This window comes from Camelus dromedarius, chromosome 5, assembly GCF_036321535.1.
Source record: "Camelus dromedarius isolate mCamDro1 chromosome 5, mCamDro1.pat, whole genome shotgun sequence".
NCBI lineage: Eukaryota > Metazoa > Chordata > Mammalia > Artiodactyla > Camelidae > Camelus > Camelus dromedarius.
The window spans coordinates 85,906,221-85,924,760 of NC_087440.1; the positions used below are offsets into that span (position 1 = coordinate 85,906,221).

The window sequence follows — 18,540 nt, forward strand, 5'->3', positions numbered from 1 at the left end:
GAGGCCTGCCCCCAGGCCCACCAACCCTCCAGACGCCCTGCCCTCTAGCCGCGTGGAGCAGATGGCAGACACCGTACCTTCTGGAATCCAGTCAGCTTCCCCAGAGAACTCTGCGTCTGTTATTTCAGGGAAGGAGAGGAAAACGGAGGGGAAAAAAAGAAGTTAAGTGAGTGAAACTTAAATCCCAGCAGAGCCTGTAATGGAATATTCATTTTGTCAGGGGAGTGTTTCTCTAAAACTCCTGGTCATCTGGACAGGCTGAGCCAGCAGGTGATTCAATTTAATGAGCTTTTTAACGCACTCCGGGCCCAGGTGGGATTCCGTCTGGGAAGGCCTGGGCCTGGGCCGGCGGGCGCGCTGACCCGGCTGGGGCTGCGCTGACACCTAGTGGCCGACATGGCTGTTCCGGGGCCAGCAAAACTGGAGCAGCAGAGCCAGGCGTCAGGGGTCTGAGGGCCTCAGGGGCCCTCGGAAGCCATCCCACCTGCGCCCATCCTTAGACCAGCCTCCGTGCCTCAGTTTCCCTATCAGTTCTCTGGGAATGATAACAGTACCTCCTTTACCAGGCTGTAATGAGGACATGGCATTTAACACAGGCTATTAGTTTAACTATTATTATTGCTTTGTGTGAGACTCGGGAGCCCAACGGGGGAAGGTGCTTCCCCAGTGTCACAAAGCAGGTGAGTGGAGGAGGGGTCTAGACCCCAGGAGTCCCAGCCCGCACCCCAGCGTTTGCTCCATCACGTCTCCAGCACCAGGCTGTGTTTGATGCTGGCTCTGCCTCTCACTAGCTATGGCAACTTGGGTGAGTTTTTTAACTCCTCGAGTCTCAGCTCCCCCTCTGCAGACTGGAGATGCAGTTACTCTGGCAGAAAGGTGCTGGAAGTACTGAAGGGGACAAGGCACATAAAAGTTTCAGCTTGGAAGGTTGCAAAGATGTTGTTACGGAAGCTCCTGCCTCATCAGGTGGCAGGATGGCTAAATGACAAATTGCAAGTCAAGTCCCTAGCACCCAGGAGTCTCTACCTCCTCTCTCTGAGTGGTCTGTGGAGGCTCGAGGCGGAGTGGATGTGGGCTGAGCGAGGTCTCCCTGGGGCCCGGGACCTGTGCATCCTTAGCACCTACCAGCAGGTGGCTGGAGTCCTTGAGTTTGGACTTGTACAGCATCCACCGGTAGCGCAAATCCTCCAGCTCATCTGAGGACCCCCTTGCTGGCTCGAGACGAAGGAGGTTTTCAAAGAGATGCTGACCTTCTGGTACGCGAGCCTCCAGCTCCTACAGGGAAAAGACAGAATTGTGGGTACCTTCCAAATGACCGAGGCGGCTCCACCTGGCTAGTAAGGAGGAGCTAATCAAATTGCACCTGAGAAGCTGCCAACACGACACATAAGTGAGAACTCCATCCACGCAAATTGAAGCCAAGGTCAGGCAATCGCTCTCTGAAATATTACGGGATGGACTCCTGCAAGAGAGGGGCAGCTGCAGTGCTGACCTCCGTGGTCACTCCGAGCTCTGGCATTCTAGAACCAAGTCCTCCAGAGGGCCTGACATAAGAGTTATCATCATTATAAAAGCTACCATTGTTGAACATATCTTTCTGTTGGCATTTTCACTGCTGGCACAGTGATGCTGGGATTGGGCAGATTTTTCTGCCAAAACAACACAATCTTCTCCCAGGATGGCATCTCCTGGGACTCCTGGGAGGTAGTGTGATGTGGGGATATGATCTGGGCTCTAAATCCAAGAGCCTGAGTTTAAATTCTGGCCTTGGATCTTGGCTCTGTCCTAACCTCCCAGCTGCATGATACAGACACACAGCTTAGTTTCTCAGAGCCCACGAGAATGGGGGCTCTACAGGAGCAAGGAAGCTTAACTGGTGAACTGTAGGTTGTCTCTCATACGGTTGGACTGGGTGATGGTGGCAGGAGATGAGAGGAGTGGCTGAACAGGAGGTAGGAGGCAGGCAGGAAGGACTTCTGGTCAACTAGGGAACTGAGGTTAAAACTCTCCCTGAGGACAAAATATTAAAAACATTTTTAAGGCATCAAAGAGTTAATAAAAGAGTGAGGCAAGTCCTGGGAAAAGATGAGACCCAGAGAAGTAAGCCCAGTGCTCAGACCTTCCTTTGCACTCAGGACACCTGCCAATCTGGAAGAAATAGCTGTGAAACAGATCTATGCTTCTGGCAGCCTCGCAGGGAGACAAAGGTCAAAGTCTGGGCCCTACAGAAGTGGAGTCTCTGATAAACCATCTTCCTTTAGCTGAGACTTCTAAAGGTGAATCAGAAGTAAACTTGGACCTTGTTTGGATTTACAGCCCAGCTCCAAGTCATCTCAGAGGTCTAGGGGGCCTCCAGACCTGAAATTGGATTCAATGGTTCCAGAATGATAAAGCCTTCACCTGTCTCGTAGTCACAAACAAAATAATCTCTGGAGAAAAGATGATTCTAAATCTCAAATTACACTTACATTCATTTGTAAATGCCCAGCACACAGTCAAAGCAGCCATACACAGATACAAGACAGCAAGAATAAGAAGAGGCAGAAATAATGCACAACAGAAACATTCCTAAAATGACTTGAGATGATGAAATTATTAGACACATTCTGTAAAGCAACTATGTTTACTGTGTTCAAAGAATTAAGAGATAAGCTTAAAAAGTTCAGCAAGAACCTAGGAGCTATGAAAAGTGGCAGAGCAGATTTTTTAAAGAACCAAATAGAAATTTGAGAACTGATAAATACAATATTAAAAGCTAAGACATTAACAGACATGTGTAACAGCAAATGAGACACAGCTAAAGAGAGAATTAGTAAAGTGGAAGATAAGTTAGAAAAAATTATACAGAAAACTATATGAAAAGAAAAAAGGATGAAAAATACACAAGAGAGGGTAAGAGACATAAAGCACACAGTGAAAACATAACATATGTTCAAATGGCATCTCAGAAGGCGAGGAGAAAAGGAACAAGGCAGAGGCGGTATTTTGAGAGATAATGTTGGAGAATTTTCCAGAAAGGTCCAAGCCACAGATTCAAGAATCCAGATGAATCTCAAGCAAGAAAAAATAAAAAGAAATCCAAACCTGTCATATCATGGTAAAGCCACAAAAATTAAGGAAAAAGAGAGGTGGGTTGGGGCCTGATCGAGAAAGACTGTGTGCGATAAACTTGGGAAGTTGAACTCAATACCACGCGGTTTTCTTGAGGGGGAGGCCAAGGTCATAGTTAGGATTATGAAAGGTTACTCTGGCTACAGAATGAGCCATTACCCACATGGGGGCCCAACAGGAAGGAGGGAGGCCAGCTGGGAGGCCATTGTCATCATCAAGTTCAAAAATGGTAAATGCCTTGTTGGTCAAAGTCGATGAGAAAAATCCAAAGCTCTGATAATCCTTCCACTAATAACAAATTCACAGGTGACCTTCCAGCACTAAATGAGGTTATCTCTTTTTCTCCATAAAGTCATATTTCTCTTTTCACCATAATGAATGCTGATTGTTTCAGCAAAATACATTTCAATTTTAGGATATGTGATGCATATGTTAATGAAAGAGTGCTGCATATTAATAAAGATTTGCTGCACATATTTTAGGGAGACTTTCAAAGTTTACCCCTTCAGTTACATAAGCTTCTCAATTTTAACCAAAATGGAAAACCATTCTAAAGTTGTTAATCGATCACCTACTGTGTACAGAATACTATGCATGGTAAGGTAGGGGTTGTAAATTAATCCTTCCAGTACCCATGGGATTATTCATTTGTGTTAAAAAATAAAAATTTATTAGTGCACTTAAAAAAAAAAAAGGTAAATGCTTAGATTAAGACGGTGGTAGTGAGGGGAAACAGAAATAACAAATATCCAGGAGGTAGACCCAAGAAGGGCTTGGTGACTAATTAGATGTGGGAGTGAAGGAGAAAGATTTGTGGTAGATGGATTGGCCCCCCGATCCCCTGCTATACCCACGCTCTTTACCATATGACTTAGTACTACGTCCCATCAGGAGGTGGAGTCTCTTTTCTCTCCCCCTGAATCTGGGCTGGTCTTGTGACTTTCTTTGTCCAATAGGATCCAGGGCAAGTGACACTGCGCCAGCTCCTAGTCTAAGCCTCAAAAGGTCTTGCGTGCTCCCACCCACTCTCTCAGACCCTGCCTCTGCTCTGAGAAGCCCAGGCTGTCCTGCAGGAGGACAACAGATACATGGTCCAGCCCATGCTCATCTCCAATAGCCCACCAACCCCCAGAAAATACAGCCACTCATCTGACCTATACCTGACAGCAAATAACGGAGCCCAGCCAAGCCCAGAAGCACCGCTTGGCTGACTGCAGCCTAAACTGCCAACCTTCAGAATCATGACTTAAGCAAATAGTTGTTCTTTTAAGTCACAAACTGTGGGAATGGCTTGTTACACAGCAAAAGTTAACTGATAAAGGAGTTGTGATTAGTGGTGACATTTCCCAGGCTGGTGAATATAGCAGGAGGCTGAATGAATAGATGGATGGATGGATGGATGGTTGTTCTAAAATATTTGAAGCAAAACGTTTAAAAACGATTATTCATACACAAGCCAGAACAGCTCCCAAGCTCTGCACATGCTCCTTTTTTTTTGAGAAGTCCCTGGTGGCAAACACAGCTCTGGGGGCAAATCCTCTGGAAGAGGGGCCTTTCCTCAGGAACAAACCTGCAGCTTTATTTCTCTGGTCCTCAAGTCCTTGGCGGAGGCAGTTCTCATGGCGATGATTCTAATCAGCTTGGAATTCTCCACCTGCAACCAGTGCTCAAAGTTCCCCAGGAGCCGGGAGAAATCTTCACGGCTGCCTTCCTCCTGGAGCAGATTCGCCTGCAGGAACACACAGCATGACCAAAGCATGAGCTTCTGAAAACAACCCGCTGGCCACGTGTCCTGGGGATTCCATCTAAGCAGAGGGGTGGGGACGAGGATGCCCAACGGTGATGCGAGAGGCCTGGGGGCACGAGGAACGCCTCTCTGCTCGATGTGGCCATGTTTAGGGGCCAAGGACATTCCTCACTGTCACCTCCCTGGTCTCCTGGTGGCAGCCAGCATCATCCCTTACCAGGTGGTCACCTTCTGCCACTTTTGACCCCCTCCAGGCTAGGCGGCCAGAGTGATCGGTCCAGAACGCAAGTCCACTCAGCTGAGCCCTCACTGATACACCTGAGTGGCTCCTCATCATCCCTGATGTAGCCTGACAGTCACGGGTTCCAGCTGTGCCTGGCTCCGCATCCCAGGAGTGCCACCTTCCCCGTTCTCTGAGCTGGAGCCCAGACACATGTGGGCCCCGGCACTAGTGCTCTCGCCCTCGGGGTTTTGCACACAGTCTCCTTTGCATGGGATGCACCCCCTCCACTCCTACGCTTGCCTCCACTCAGCCCTGAGGACCCCACCCCGATGTTTCACCTCTCCCAGGAGGGCTTTGCTCCCCCAGCAGCGGGTCACGTCACTCCGCAGCTGGCGCCCTGCCTCCACAGACCGCAAGCTCTTAAACTCACTCTGCTTGGTTCCCACTTCCGTACTCCTTAAAATGCGCTCCGAGGCCCAGCAGCCGAGGCATTGCCTGGGAGCTAGTAGAAATGCAGAGTCATGCCCTGCTCCAGACCCGCTGAATCCGAATCTGCATTTTAATATGATCCAGATGCACACAACAATCTGAAAAACTCTGTGCTGGATCCTACATTCTCTGAAGGCTGGAAGTGTTTCCTTTTTAATGACAGCAGTGTCCCTGCTCCAAGCACATTCCTTGGAACACCGTAACACCAGGAAGTGCTTTCTGGATGGGGAAATGAAAGAATGAACGGCAGGATGGATGAATGGATGTGTTGTCTTTAAAGAACAAGGAATGAATTTCTTTTCAATGTGGTTCGGTTTACTAAAGGCAGTCAGCAGAAGGCATGCATGTGAGGTAGCCAGGCTAGTTCTTTTTACAAAATAGAACTTATGGCACAAAAAGTGCCAACCTTGTGTGCTTTCAGTTTGCCACGTGGGGCTGGTAGGAAGCTTCCAGCCCTGACACTCTCCTCCCTGCAAGGGCAGCAGCCGGGGTTTCTGAAGGTGAGGGCTTGTCTGCCTAAAGGACGCCCGGGGCCTTCCCCAGTGGGGACCCCTGGGTCTGGGGTCTCTCAGTGCCTTGGTCTAAGGCGTACCTGTGCCCTGGCCGGGCAGGCTCACCTGAGACGGGACCCGGCCGGGTCTTGAGCTGGGCATTTGGCCCAGGCAGGGAGGGGGTTTTGCTGGAGACATTTTCCCACCATCGACTGACTCAAGATCCGGTCCCTCCCCAGAAACCCCACTAGACAGACTCACCTGACGGTGATGTCGGGATATAAGATCCGTGGGGGTGATAAGAAACCCGGTCTTCGGGATGTTGTTGGTGAAAATCATTTTCTTCCCTGAATCCACTTCCGTCCTCTGCAGCTGCTGGTTTCTGATGAGGCTGGAAGACAAATCAGCCCGGTCAACACAGTGATGGATGGGATGAGGACACCCCAGGTCATGGGAGCAGTAGCAGGATTGGGGCATCATGCAGTGGGAAGTGATTTCTGGTCTTCACAAGTCGGCACCTATCCTCCAGGTTTGTCAGACCATCCCCAGGGCATGTGCATTTCCAGTTTCCTGCTTGAGATGCACATACTGCCATCGAGGTGTACACACCCAGCGATGCAGGTAAGGCCCAAGCCAGAAGGGACTGGGGGCTAACTCCCAAGTGGGACATTTCCCTGCTCCTATTGCCCCTACTCAGAATTGCCTGGAGATGGCCAGAGGCCCGGGGCACCATGCCTGGCACACAGCAGAACCCCAGCCATCTGTTCCAGAAGCACCACTGAGCCCTCCCTGGATGGGAAGGAGGTGCTGTCTGAGACCAGGCTCACAGCTGAGAGGCCCTCTCACCTCAGCAGGCTTTCCTCCAGCTGCCTCAGGGCCCCCCACGACTCCGCCAGCTCCTCCAGCTCCTCCCGGACCAGAGCAGCTCCCTCCGGAGAAGACTTCTCCATCACCAGCCGGCCGTGCGCTTCGATCAGGGGCAGCTGGGCCTCCTTCTCCGGGAATTTGGCCAGCAGTCCCTGAAGGTCACACACACACAGTAAGATCCTGGGGAGAGGGTCTCTGCTTCCCAGTATGAGCACTATAGCCTCCCAAACCTGCTTTTTCAGGATGCAGGGGAGAGAATCAGCATCTCTGTGGGGAGAGCCATTTTACCTGGACCTCGATCTCTCGGGACTGGGCATCCCACGGGCTTGTGTCCCCACAGTGGGACTCCAGCTTCTGCGTGAGCACAGCAATCCACTGTCGCAGCTCCAGAAGCTCGTGGCTAAAGGTGCAATGTTCCCGTACACTCTGCCGGAGCCCGTCCACGAGGTCCTGCAGCACAGACCCAGGGAATGCAGGGCATCCTGAGCGCAGCCCAACACTGAGACCCTGGGCCAACCCCCGCTGCAGGACACTCAGCCCTGCCTGAGCCCCGGGGCAAGATGGCCCCCACCCAGCAAGGAACATGAGAGGTTGGTCCTGTCTTCTGCACGGTGCAAGGAATTTATCCCGGAAAGACCAACTCCGGCTTAAAGTGCTTCTAAGCCTGCCTTTCTTTCATGGAAAGTACCGAGTCTGGATGAGGGTGTGGGCAGTGGGAGCTCTTGTCCATCACTGGTGTGGGTATAAATTGGTACAACTGCTTGGGAAAACCCTAGGTCACTATCTACTAAAACCAAACACTGGCCTCCCGATGACCTAACCGTTTCACCCCTGGTTATAACCCAACAGATGCAAACACATCTTCACCAAAAGGCATGCATGTGGTCTTGCCCGTGGTAGCCCCGAAGTGGGAACCACCCAAACGCCCATCAACGGTAGATGGATAAATGTGCCGAGGTATATGCATACGATGGAATATTTCACCACAGCAAGGATGAACAATCTACACAACAATCCAGTGCAACATGATGGATGGATTTACAGCCGTCAGGTGGAGGGTTAGAAGCCAGACCGAAAATAAAACGTTGTCTGATTCAATTGAAGTAACGTATAAAATCAGGCAAACCCAGTCGATGCCGCACCAAGTCGAAGGTCAGGAGTAGTCAGTGACTGGGTGGGGCATGAGGATAAGTATTATTCTGTGTCATGATCTGGGTGCTCCTAACAAAGACATCTTCAGTTTTTTAAATGCATCAAGTTGCATGCTTAGATGTTCACTTTTCTGTATATGATTATACTTTGATAAAAAAGGTTTTTAATGGTCTTGCTTTGTTTCCCCTCCCCTGGGTCAATCGCGGCTCAGCTCTCTGAGGCTGGGGCTTGTTCATCTCTGCCTCCACAAAAGGTGGGTGCCACATCCAGCAGAGTAACCATTCTCTGTCCTCCTGGGACCCTTCGAGCCCCTCACTCCTAGCCCACCACAGGCCAGCCAGACCCCCGGGGCTGTGGGCCCCTCTCCTGCTGTGATCCCCAGCTTAGGTCCTTGTGATTCTCTGCGGGGCCATCACAGGCCTTGACGCCCTGCATCCCGGGCTGACACCGCTGGATGCCAGGCCCACTAGGAGCTGGGGACTTGCCTGCAGTCTCACTACCACCATCCCCTCCCATCCCTTGGGCACCAACATCAGACGCAATGTGTTCAGTGGCCCCCTTTTCTTGCCCAGTGGGGTACGGGTTCCCCAGAGGGACAGGAAGATCACCTGGGCTGTGGGGGAAGGACTTATTAGAACTGAAGAGACTTAAAAAGCACTGAGCGCCAAAATAATAAAAGAGGGACAATGCTTCTTTGAAGAAGTATTTCAACAATAAATAAAGGAGTAGGCGAGAGTTGGAATATCGCCACTTTGCAGCCCCTTACGATGCTGGTGCTCAGCTAACGTGTCTTCTAATTGCTGTAATGCTCCGTGAGCTCATCACTGGGATGGAGACATTAACACTGATGTTTCTGCTGCTGTGGGCTCTGTGGGTCCCTGAAGAGCAAGGACAGTCAGTGATTCCTGTCCCCCTACTTCCCCTGCCTCGACCCTGAGACCACTCGCTGCTAGTTTATTAAATGGAATTAAGTGAATTCATCTCACTTAGACCAACAACGTGGAACTGCCCCCCATCCCATAAGGTTTTTCACGCCCTGCTGATTATCCACAGAAGTGAAAACCCTGCTTATCATGACCCAAGCTCAGGATCTAACTCCAGTTAACACACAAACACAAAGAGGTTTTTGCGGTTTCAGGAAACATGCTGACTTTTCCAGGGATGCGTCCATTTTAGCAACTGATGGAAGACTGTGCCCTGGTTTGATTGAAACGTTACCAAGAGCCGTTCACATTTCAGGAAGTCTCATCCCTAGAGGCATGTGTGGCTGTGGAGCAGAGGGGGTGCCTTCTGACCACCACCCGATATCACTGGTGCGGTCATCTTGGAGCACTTACTTTATTGAATGGCATTATTTTATTATAATTACTCTCCTTTTATTTCTCTCTTCCATGCTAGAAGAAGCATTTTCTTAAATTTTAAAATTGTGTGGGTAACTGATACTATCTGTGAATTTCCAGATTGCAAAGAGGATGTCAGAAGAATTTGGTATTAAAATAGGGCGTGCAGGGTCTGGAAGGGTGGAGAACCCTGCCTTAGACTAAGTTTTCTTGAGGTGTGGCTCCCTGAGAGCTGGCTTTGCACTCCTGGGGCACTTTTACAAATGCAGACCCAGGATTCCAACTGAGTAAGTGTCAGGGTGGGGCCTGGAGCCTGCATTCAACTTGCCTTTGGGCCAGTTTTGAAGGAGCCATCCCACACCCCACAGCCATTTCTGTCCTCAATACCAGAGGAGCATCCGTCCTGACTGGACACCAGAATGATCCAGTGGCCACTAGAGGGCACTGCAGACAAGGCTCACGGCCACCAGGACCCACCTTTCAACCTGGCATTAATGCAGCAAACGTGACAGGGACTACGCCTGCGGGCTGTTGTTAAGTCCGAGCAGCCTCTCCTTTCTCACGCCCCTGGCACACATGGAATTGTATATTTACCTTGTGGCTGACTCACTACTGTCCATCGACCCACTTAGAATGTAAACCTCAGGAGAGCAGGGGCCTTGGCCGTCCTGCTCATGGCATACAGGAGGTGCTCAGTAACTTGCTGAATGAATAAGGAAGGGAAGAAAGAAAGGGAGAAAGAAAAGAAAGGGTTGGAAGGAACCAAGGAAGGAAAGAGGGAGAAAGTCCCCAGGAGGATTGGGGACAAAGTCCAGGGGCCGGGTCTCTGTCACAGCACAGAGCCTCTGTCAGTTCCTCTTACCTCCAGAGACCTCTGCAGGGCCTGGTAGTCGGTGGAAAGCTGGTCCAGTTTGTGCTGGTGGGTGGGGTTCCCCTGGACGAGAGGCCCCATAGCCTCCACCTGCGCCCCCAGGTCCAGCCCCTCCTCCTGCAGCCCCTGCAGTGGGGGAAGGAACGGGTGTCTTCTGTCTGTCCTCAGAGAGGCTGATCGGGGTGGGGGGCTCTGTACAGGAGAGACTGGGAGGTTCCCGGGACGGCGGGACCTCCCACTCCATCAGCTACACCCTGTGGCTGTCTGATGGGCCCACTCTCAGGACCGGTGAGAATTTTTAAAATGAGATGAAAATATTCTGAGACACCATGAAAATAAACTGCTAAAGGCCAGAAGGTGCCTCTGGGGGACAAACTCATGTCTGGACTCTTACTTGAGGACCATCTCTTTTTGTGAAGAAATCACATCCCAGCTTTAGTTTTAAAGCCCCCAAAGCACCATTTTTCATGTCTTCCAAAGAACACTCCTAGTTCATGTATGAGCTGTGCTTGGGTTTGAAGAAGATCATTGTTGTTTCACATGCATTTTAAAAACCAGCAAGCTTCTCCTTCAGCCGATGATCAGCCTGTGTACAGTTCATGTGTTTTAAAACATTTATTCTTAATCCCCAAATCGGTTTATTTAACTGAAGGCCTCTGGACACATTCGGAACACTTAGCAAAGCGACTTTTGAAACAAGTACCAGTGTTAGACATGGACCACGGAGAAGCAAGAGGACAGCTTATCATTTCGTGAGGCTTAAGAATCAGCCGCTTGGAGGTGCTGAAGGCCTTGCTGAGGCCAGGACCCAGCAGGTGCGTCAGCAGAGATTCAGGTGAGAGGAGAGGTCAGACCCCAAGGGAGGGTCTCGCTCTCAGCTCGAGCTGGCTGCTGCCTTGCTGGTTACCACTACTGCGGGCGAGCTGACTTGAGACGCAGATGAGCACCCGAGCAGGGGAACCCCTTACCTGCAACCTGGAGAGCTGGGCCTGTTTCCCCTGAAGGTCCCGCTGAAGCCCATTCTCAGCTTTGACCCTGATTTGGAGATCCAAGAGCTTCCTCTGCAGGGGCTCAAAAGCTGCTCCAAAGTCCTTGTGCTGAGTGAGGGAGCTCTGCAGGGACAGGACAGGCAGGACACAGATCAGCTGTCTTCAAGGCCCCCTGTGGCACAACCAGACACTCACAGACCAGCTGCTCTTTCCCCAGCCTTCTCCTGCCCTGCTTGTACTCATTCAGATGCCGCCCCCTCCAGGAAGCCCTCCTGGAGCCCTTGAGGGAGTTAGACGCTCCTCCTCAGAGTCACCATGGTGTCCTCACCTAACAGCAGCTGTGCCCTCTAGAGCCGGGGCTGGCCAACTACATCTTGTACCACATCCCGCAAATCCCACCAGAGGCCTGTGCTTGTAAATAAAGTTTTATTGGAACATAGCCATGTCCGTTAACATACAGCTAGCTGTTCTCATGCTGTTCTCACGGCAGAGGTGAGAAGCTGCAACAGAGACCATGTACCCTGCAAACCCTAAATTAATGTTTGCTACATGATTGCTGCTTGGATGAGATGAGACCAGGGATGTGATGCTCTCAGCAGGTGCCTGGCCCATAGATCATCATCATCATCTGATGCTCAGCAAACGCTTGTTACAGACAAGAATAAACTGTCCATCACATCCCGTTACATGTTTGATTTTGTGTGATCACTTAGAAGTGGGTCCCTAAGAATAATAGCTTCCAACTCTCCCATGGTTTAAAGCTGACAGGAGTTTTTCTCCTCATTTTCCACTCTGACACCTCCCAGCTCTCTGCAGAAAGCTGATCAGTTCAACTGGGGGAAGGTGCAGGGGGCAGGATCAGGGGGCAGACAGGTAGGAAGGATCATGCAATAATTCTACCCAGATTATAGATGAGGGGCCTCAGGTCGTGGGGATGTGCCCAGGGCCGCACAGTCACGTGTGGTGGAGGGGTGCCCCCTCCCTGGAAATCTGGGCTGTGTGCTGCGGGCCCATGGGCGGGCTCACCTGCAGTTTGCTCTTCCTCTGCAGAAGGCAGTTGTGCAACAGGTCTCTGTCCCTCACGGAGGTGGCCACCTGCTCCAGCAGGGCCGTGGCTTGCTCCTGGCCAAAGATGCCGCCCAGCAGCTCTTTCTTCAGCTGCAGCATCGTCAGCTGCTCCTTCAGGCGGGAGCTTTCTGCCAGGGCCGCCTGTGGGAGACAAGGCCTCCGTTAACCAACCAAGTTTGAGACACCGCTGGGTGGGCACCTGTGTTCTGGTTGCAACTGCCTGGGAGGCTGCACCTTGGTGCTAGTTTCTGAGGAAGGGGCCAACAGGAGAAACAGGCTGGCAGAAATGCGGAGGGAGGACCTGAATTTTAGATCGGAGTGATGGAGCTACAAGTCAGCAACCACCAACGACTGCTGGCGAACACCAGAAGCTAGAAGAGGCAAGAGAGGATTCTCCCCCAGAGATGCTGAAAAGAGCGAGGCCCTCCTGACACCCTGACTTTGGACTTCCAGCATCCAGAACTTTCAGAGAATGAATTTCTGTTGTTTTAAGCCACTCAGTTTTTGGTGCTTTGTTATGGCAGCCCCAGGGAACTAATACACCAGCCATGCCAGCTTTTGGCTGGAACTTTGCAGATCCCTGCTCTGAGGCTAGACGTAGGAGCTGAGTCAAGAAAAGAGGAGGCTGGCCACTTGAGTGCTGGCCTGTGAAATCCACCCCACCGGGGCAGGCCGGTGACAGTCAGACAAGACATACTCCCAGCCAGCAAGCAGCATCCAAACGTGAACAAACTAAGGTCCTTGTCCAACGTGTTCCGACCCACCGCTCCTGGGTCACACTCTAGAAAGACAGGACCTCCCTCCTGCCTCAAGGAGGTCCTGGTTTGCTTTCTGCCCCAGTGAGAAGGGCAGGATGAAATATAATCGTGACACAGTTGAGAAAGTCAGACAAGCCTGGGTCAGAGCCAGCCCTGTCACCTAATGGCTGTGTGACCTTGAGCAGGTGCTTCCCCTCTGAGAGACTTGGTTTCCCCAGCAGTCAAATGATAAAGACTTGTTCTGCCTGCCTCAAACGCCTGTTTCCAGGAGCCAAAGTGAGAACAGGGAAGAGAACATTAAATGAGAGTCCAGAACCCACCGTTCCGGCCCCAGCTCTGCCTCACTTGAGCAGCCTCACCTTGAACAAGCACCCTAACTTCTCCCTGGCTCCGATCCCTCATCCACAATGAAAATTGGAAACAACCTAATTTATCTAATTGTGAATACTTAAAAAAATAATAATGGCATGCCCCCAGATGGAATGTTCTACAGCCACTTAAAGTGATGGCTTTATTGAACCATTTTAAATGATGCTGAAATGTGTCAACTAAAAAGACCAGAATATACAGCTCTATATCATGATCCCAAATACACAAATATGGTAATGATTAATTAAAGTTTCTGTCCACCAGTGGCCTTATCTCTCAAAAATGGCTAGATGGATTTGCATCAGACACAAAGGGCATATTTGGGATTGTCTGACCTAAAACTGAGGTTTGTGGCACACATGAAATTCATTTTGGGGAGCCCTGAGGAGTATGTCAAAAAGATACACCATCATTCTTTGGAGCCTAGGGGGAAGTGAGCCCACAGGACCACCCCCCACTGCCCCAGGAAGGAAATGTCATGCCAAGAAGGTTCAGAACAATGGAGAGGGAAAACAAACTCTTGTCCCAGTGTGAATCCCAACTGGAAAATCATGAGGGTAGACTTTCCAAAATGCAGGCACAGGTCTGTGGGTGAGGAGAGTGCTTGTGAGTGAGAAGGGGCCAACCCTGGTTAATGTTTCCCCCTAGAAATATCAAGTTGGGCAGAAAAGTGTTGGAGAAAGTGCCCCAGTGTGTTAACAGTGGGTCCTGTGGCTTGTGGGGTTGTCAATGGCTTTGTTTTCTTCTTCAGAAATCTTAACACTCTCCCAGTAGGTATGATGTCTATAATCAAAGCGATTATAAATATAAACATAAAACGGGGTCACCCCTGAGCTGTTTGTGTCTCTTCCTGCTCTACGTCCTGGCATCTCTAGACCCAGAAGCCTTTTATGGCTTCGGAGCTCCGAGCGACCATCAGGCCGTGTTTACAGCCAAGTCACAGCACCCAAGTTGACAGGCGTTTGGGGCAGACACTGCCAGTTGCTCACCCAACCTAATTCCTCCTCCTCCTCACCAAACAACCAGGGTTTGGCTTGGGTGGCCAAGTGCCCACGGACAGGTGTTGAAATAAATTTCTAGGTCAAGATGGCTGCCACGGCAACAAACCAAAACTTCAGTCCCTATAAACGCTTCCCTTGAGCGGAAACGCAGGGCACCCAGCCAGCCAGCACCCAAACGCCAAGGCGGCTCTGGCCCTTCTCACCCCAAACAAGGCTGACTCTGTGGCCCCAGCCAGTCAGATATTTTATATTTTTCTCTCCCTTGTTTTTTTATTCTTTATCCTATAAAGCCTTCCTGCCTTCCTGCCCATTTTTCAGTTCTCCAAAAGGACTGTCCACTTCATAAAGTGTGAAATAAAGTTTGTCTGTATCACCTAAATTGTCTTCTTTACTCATTTTTTAAGGCAGGGTCATGTCTATAATCGGTACAAGCCAGTCTTGGCAATCCCACCATCCTCAGCCAGTGGCTGGTTCAGCGGTGGTCATGTAACCCAGCGTGGCCAACGAGATGTCAGGGGAGTCCACCGGGGCTCCTGGGGAGGGGACTTTGCCTCCCTGTTGGAAATGGCAGATGGACAAAGCCCTTTCGCCCCCAGGCCGTTCCTTCCTGCACAAGGTGTTGTTCACGTGAGGATGCGTGCCTGCAACGGTGGCAGCCACCTCGGGGAGACGTGGCTTAGAGCTGGAAAGAGCCCGGGGTCTGGACGATACTGTTGAGCTGTCAAGCCAGCTCTGGGACCACCTGAAAGTCTCTGAGTATTAAGCCATCCCTGGTCAGGATTTCTGTCACTTGCCACATGCCTCCCAACTGGTACACAGTAAAGGTAGTGCCTGGCATCCTGCTCTCTCAGCACCGCTCCTGCTTCTCCCAGGGCTGCCTGCAGTGGGGTCCTGAGGTCAAAGGGTGTGGGAGGGTCACCCAGGCACCAGGCTTTGCCTTCTACCCCATAATTGAGGATGACTTGTCACCGATAACTACAAGTGTACACTGTACGCTGAGAACTGGCCAGACAGGGTACCAGGAGCTCTACCCAGACAGCTGGAGGGCCCAGGGACACGCCTTTCCCTGCAGGAGTGGCTGAAATGCCACGCTTGGCTGGTGGCCTCCCCCAGCTGTGTCAATCAGCCCTCCTGACAGAGCCACGGTTACCTCGATCTGTGGCAGGAAGGTGTGGATGGAGGGTGGGTCCGGCAGGCCGGCGGTGACGTCCAGGAGCCTCTGGGCCAGAGCCCGCCACAGCTGCAGGGCCTGCAGGGGCCGCTGGAGGCGCTGCCACAGCGCCACGCCCGCCGCGTTGCGCTGCCTGGTGCTCTCCGCCTTCATGCTGCGAGTGCCATGGAGGGTGGGTGGAGAGGAGAGAGGGGGTCAGTGCGGGGGCGAGGCCCCTGCCTGGACCCCCAGAGAGCCTGGCCTGTGCGGCTCCCAGGGTGGGCTCTCTCCTACCCCACAGGCTGGGGTGTCTGTGGGACCCTGAAGCCTAGGCTCTGGGTAGCAGTGCCCTGGAGGACACAGCCCGGCCTCATACAGACCTGCGGCCCCGCTTCGCGACCAGGGAAAGAGTCAAGCCTTGAAGAGGGATTACCGAGACCCTAGACGGTCCTGCCCACCCCCCGGCACCTTGCAGAAGCAAGCAGAATCCTTTCTTAAGATTCCCTTCTTCTAGGCCCAACTAATTTCTACAAATAATTTTTCGAATACAATGTCCAGCCCCTGGTCATAGATAACCAGCACCTGATACCTCAACAGGAACAATGGGGGACAGGGCGACCTTGGCCACCCCAGCCCCCTGCCCACTCTGTGCACCAGGGATTCAGCCCCCCCCCCACCAGCTTAGCACCCCTTGGGGGACCCAGGCCCCTGCTCGGGATGTACAGGTGTGGGGCCTGCTGGGTGAGAGACATCCAGCAAGGCGGGAGCTCCCTAGATCATTCTAGAAAACGCCCCTGTATCAGGTAGGGGAATGAGAGGTGCCACAGAGATGTGGAGAGTTGGGCTGTGTTTGGAACACCTCTGAGCCTCATGTAGTAAAAACAGGTACAGATTCCAAATTTACACTCTGCCCGGTTCCACACAGGGTGGCCATTTGATCGGCTGGCCTTTGCTGAGCGGAGAAGCTGGACACCTGGCTGTGCCCGAGCCCATGAGCCGAGGAGGAGGTAGAGGTTGGTCTGAAGATGCGCCCCGGTGCTTACTTCAGCGCCGTCAGCAGGCAGGGGTAAGATGCTTGCCTACGGAAAAGCCCTCCCCTTGGACCGTTACATGCGGACCCGTCCCCTGTGCTAAGCTGTAGAAACAGACCTGATGGCAATGAATGAAGGGCCACTTAGCATGGAAAAAAGCAGAGTTTAGGCTTCCTTCTTGGAGCAAAATGCAAAATACTGTGCGAAGGGGACAGTGCCAGAGCCCAGTGAGAGCCTCTAACAGCCAGTCATTGAGAGGAGAGAGGATTATTTTAAGAGATGGTGTTAGGGGCGCCCTGAGCGTGGGGTCCCGGCCCGCCCTCAGCCTGCCCAGTACCTCTGGTACTGCTGGATGGCAGCGACCACTCTGTCCGAGAGCGTCTGCGGGTCCTGGTGGGAAGCGATGAGCTCCTTCAGCTGGGCCTGCAGCTGGTCCACCCGCGGCTCCTCAGCGACCAGCGCCGCCCGGGTCGCCTGCAGCAACAGATGGCACCCGAGGGGCAGTGAGGTTTGTGACAGGATGGGGCTGTGTGTGCAGCAGGATGAGCATGGCCCATGGGAGGGGGCTGGCCTGGGAGAAAACTGTCCCCCAGGGCAGGGACGGGGGCCCCCGTGAACTCAGTCCCCGCTCTCCCCGCTCCTGCACCGAGACCCCAAGCATGGTGTTTACTCTCGATGAACTGGTTTCCTCTTTACCATCACCTGCCTCACAGCGCTGTCCCGACCGAAACTAGCACCTAATAATACAAATGAGTAACATCTAGGGAACAGTGACACCATGTTGCGTGCTCTGGGGTCCCATTCATTTGAGCCTTGCAATGATCCTGGAAGGTAACTCTCTGTGTCCCCGTCCGATAGTAAGCTCCAGCTAAGAGTGTTCTCATGGTCACAGAGCTGGGAAACGGTGGACCTGACACTGGAGCCGGGCCCTCTGGCTTTTAACCTGCCTCTTCAGCACCAGAGGAAGCAATGATCTAAAAGTGCTCGGTGAATCCGGTTACTGTGATGGGCAGGGCAAGAGGGTGTTTTCACCCAGCACGTCCGAACCGCTCCACTTGGCACTTCAGACACTTTGGCTGTGGCCCTTCCTGCTGCCCTGGGAAGTGCGGAGTTTGATCTCGACCTTAATTCTTCCTGGGCCCATGCTCGGTAGGAGGCAGGGTAGGTAGGGAGGTGGCCGCAGGAGTGGCTCCCACAGGACACTTCCAGCCCTTCGCAGCTGCACGGCCTGGGGCATGGGACCACCCCGTTTTGACAAGACACTGAGTACAAAGCAGGAGCACGTCTTACTACATAAATGCTAGTTTAAGAACAAAAGTCTTCCAATAAAGTCTGAGAGTCCCTTTCATTGATTCCCAGTGAGTCACAGCTTGGTCATAATTGACCCCCGAATTGGGTGGGACAGACAGCCCCTGCGGGGACACGGTCAGCCTCCCGCCTCAGGAAAGCCTTCCTGAAACATCACTGGGCCCGGGCAGGTGTCTGTCGTGGCAGGGAGTGTTGGCAGGGCTTTCCAGGCCTTACCTTCCCAAGTTTGCACCCTCTGACCTTGTCCCTCACCCAGAACTCCTCCTAAAAGCCAGTACTCTCCGATCAATCGCTGATGCTGCTCGAAGCACTTTTTGTTTTCACATGTTCATAAGGAATGTGTGAGGTCAGTCCTCCTACGACCACGTCCATTTCTCATGTAACTGAGACTAAAACGTGATTCTCCCAAAGCCGGCCAGCTGGCAGGGAGAGGAGCCAGGACGTGGACCCGGCCAGTGCGATCTGAGAGTCCCGGCCCTTAACACCTGCCGCACACCTCTACCTCGTGCCGGGACACACAGTCCCAAAGGGGAAACAACCCCTTTGTGCGAAGTTGATCGTTGCAGTGGAACCCG

General features: G+C 52.2%; 1 protein-coding gene across 2 annotated transcripts in view; it reads right to left on the reverse strand.

Annotated features, from left to right (window-relative positions):
• The window catches only part of SYNE3 (spectrin repeat containing nuclear envelope family member 3), a 90,121-nt gene that overhangs the window by 11,606 nt on the left and 59,975 nt on the right, over nt 1–18,540 (reverse strand). For both annotated transcript variants that reach the window (XM_031454269.2, XM_064486229.1), the window contains 11 exons: nt 16,995–17,131; nt 15,627–15,801; nt 12,307–12,489; nt 11,260–11,403; nt 10,283–10,417; nt 7,217–7,378; nt 6,908–7,080; nt 6,323–6,452; nt 4,682–4,840; nt 1,126–1,275; nt 78–116 (listed from right to left, as the gene is read on the reverse strand). In XM_031454269.2, the coding sequence (XP_031310129.1) occupies nt 78–116; nt 1,126–1,275; nt 4,682–4,840; nt 6,323–6,452; nt 6,908–7,080; nt 7,217–7,378; nt 10,283–10,417; nt 11,260–11,403; nt 12,307–12,489; nt 15,627–15,801; nt 16,995–17,131 (1,587 nt within the window). The remainder of the gene's footprint in view (nt 1–77; nt 117–1,125; nt 1,276–4,681; nt 4,841–6,322; nt 6,453–6,907; nt 7,081–7,216; nt 7,379–10,282; nt 10,418–11,259; nt 11,404–12,306; nt 12,490–15,626; nt 15,802–16,994; nt 17,132–18,540) is intronic.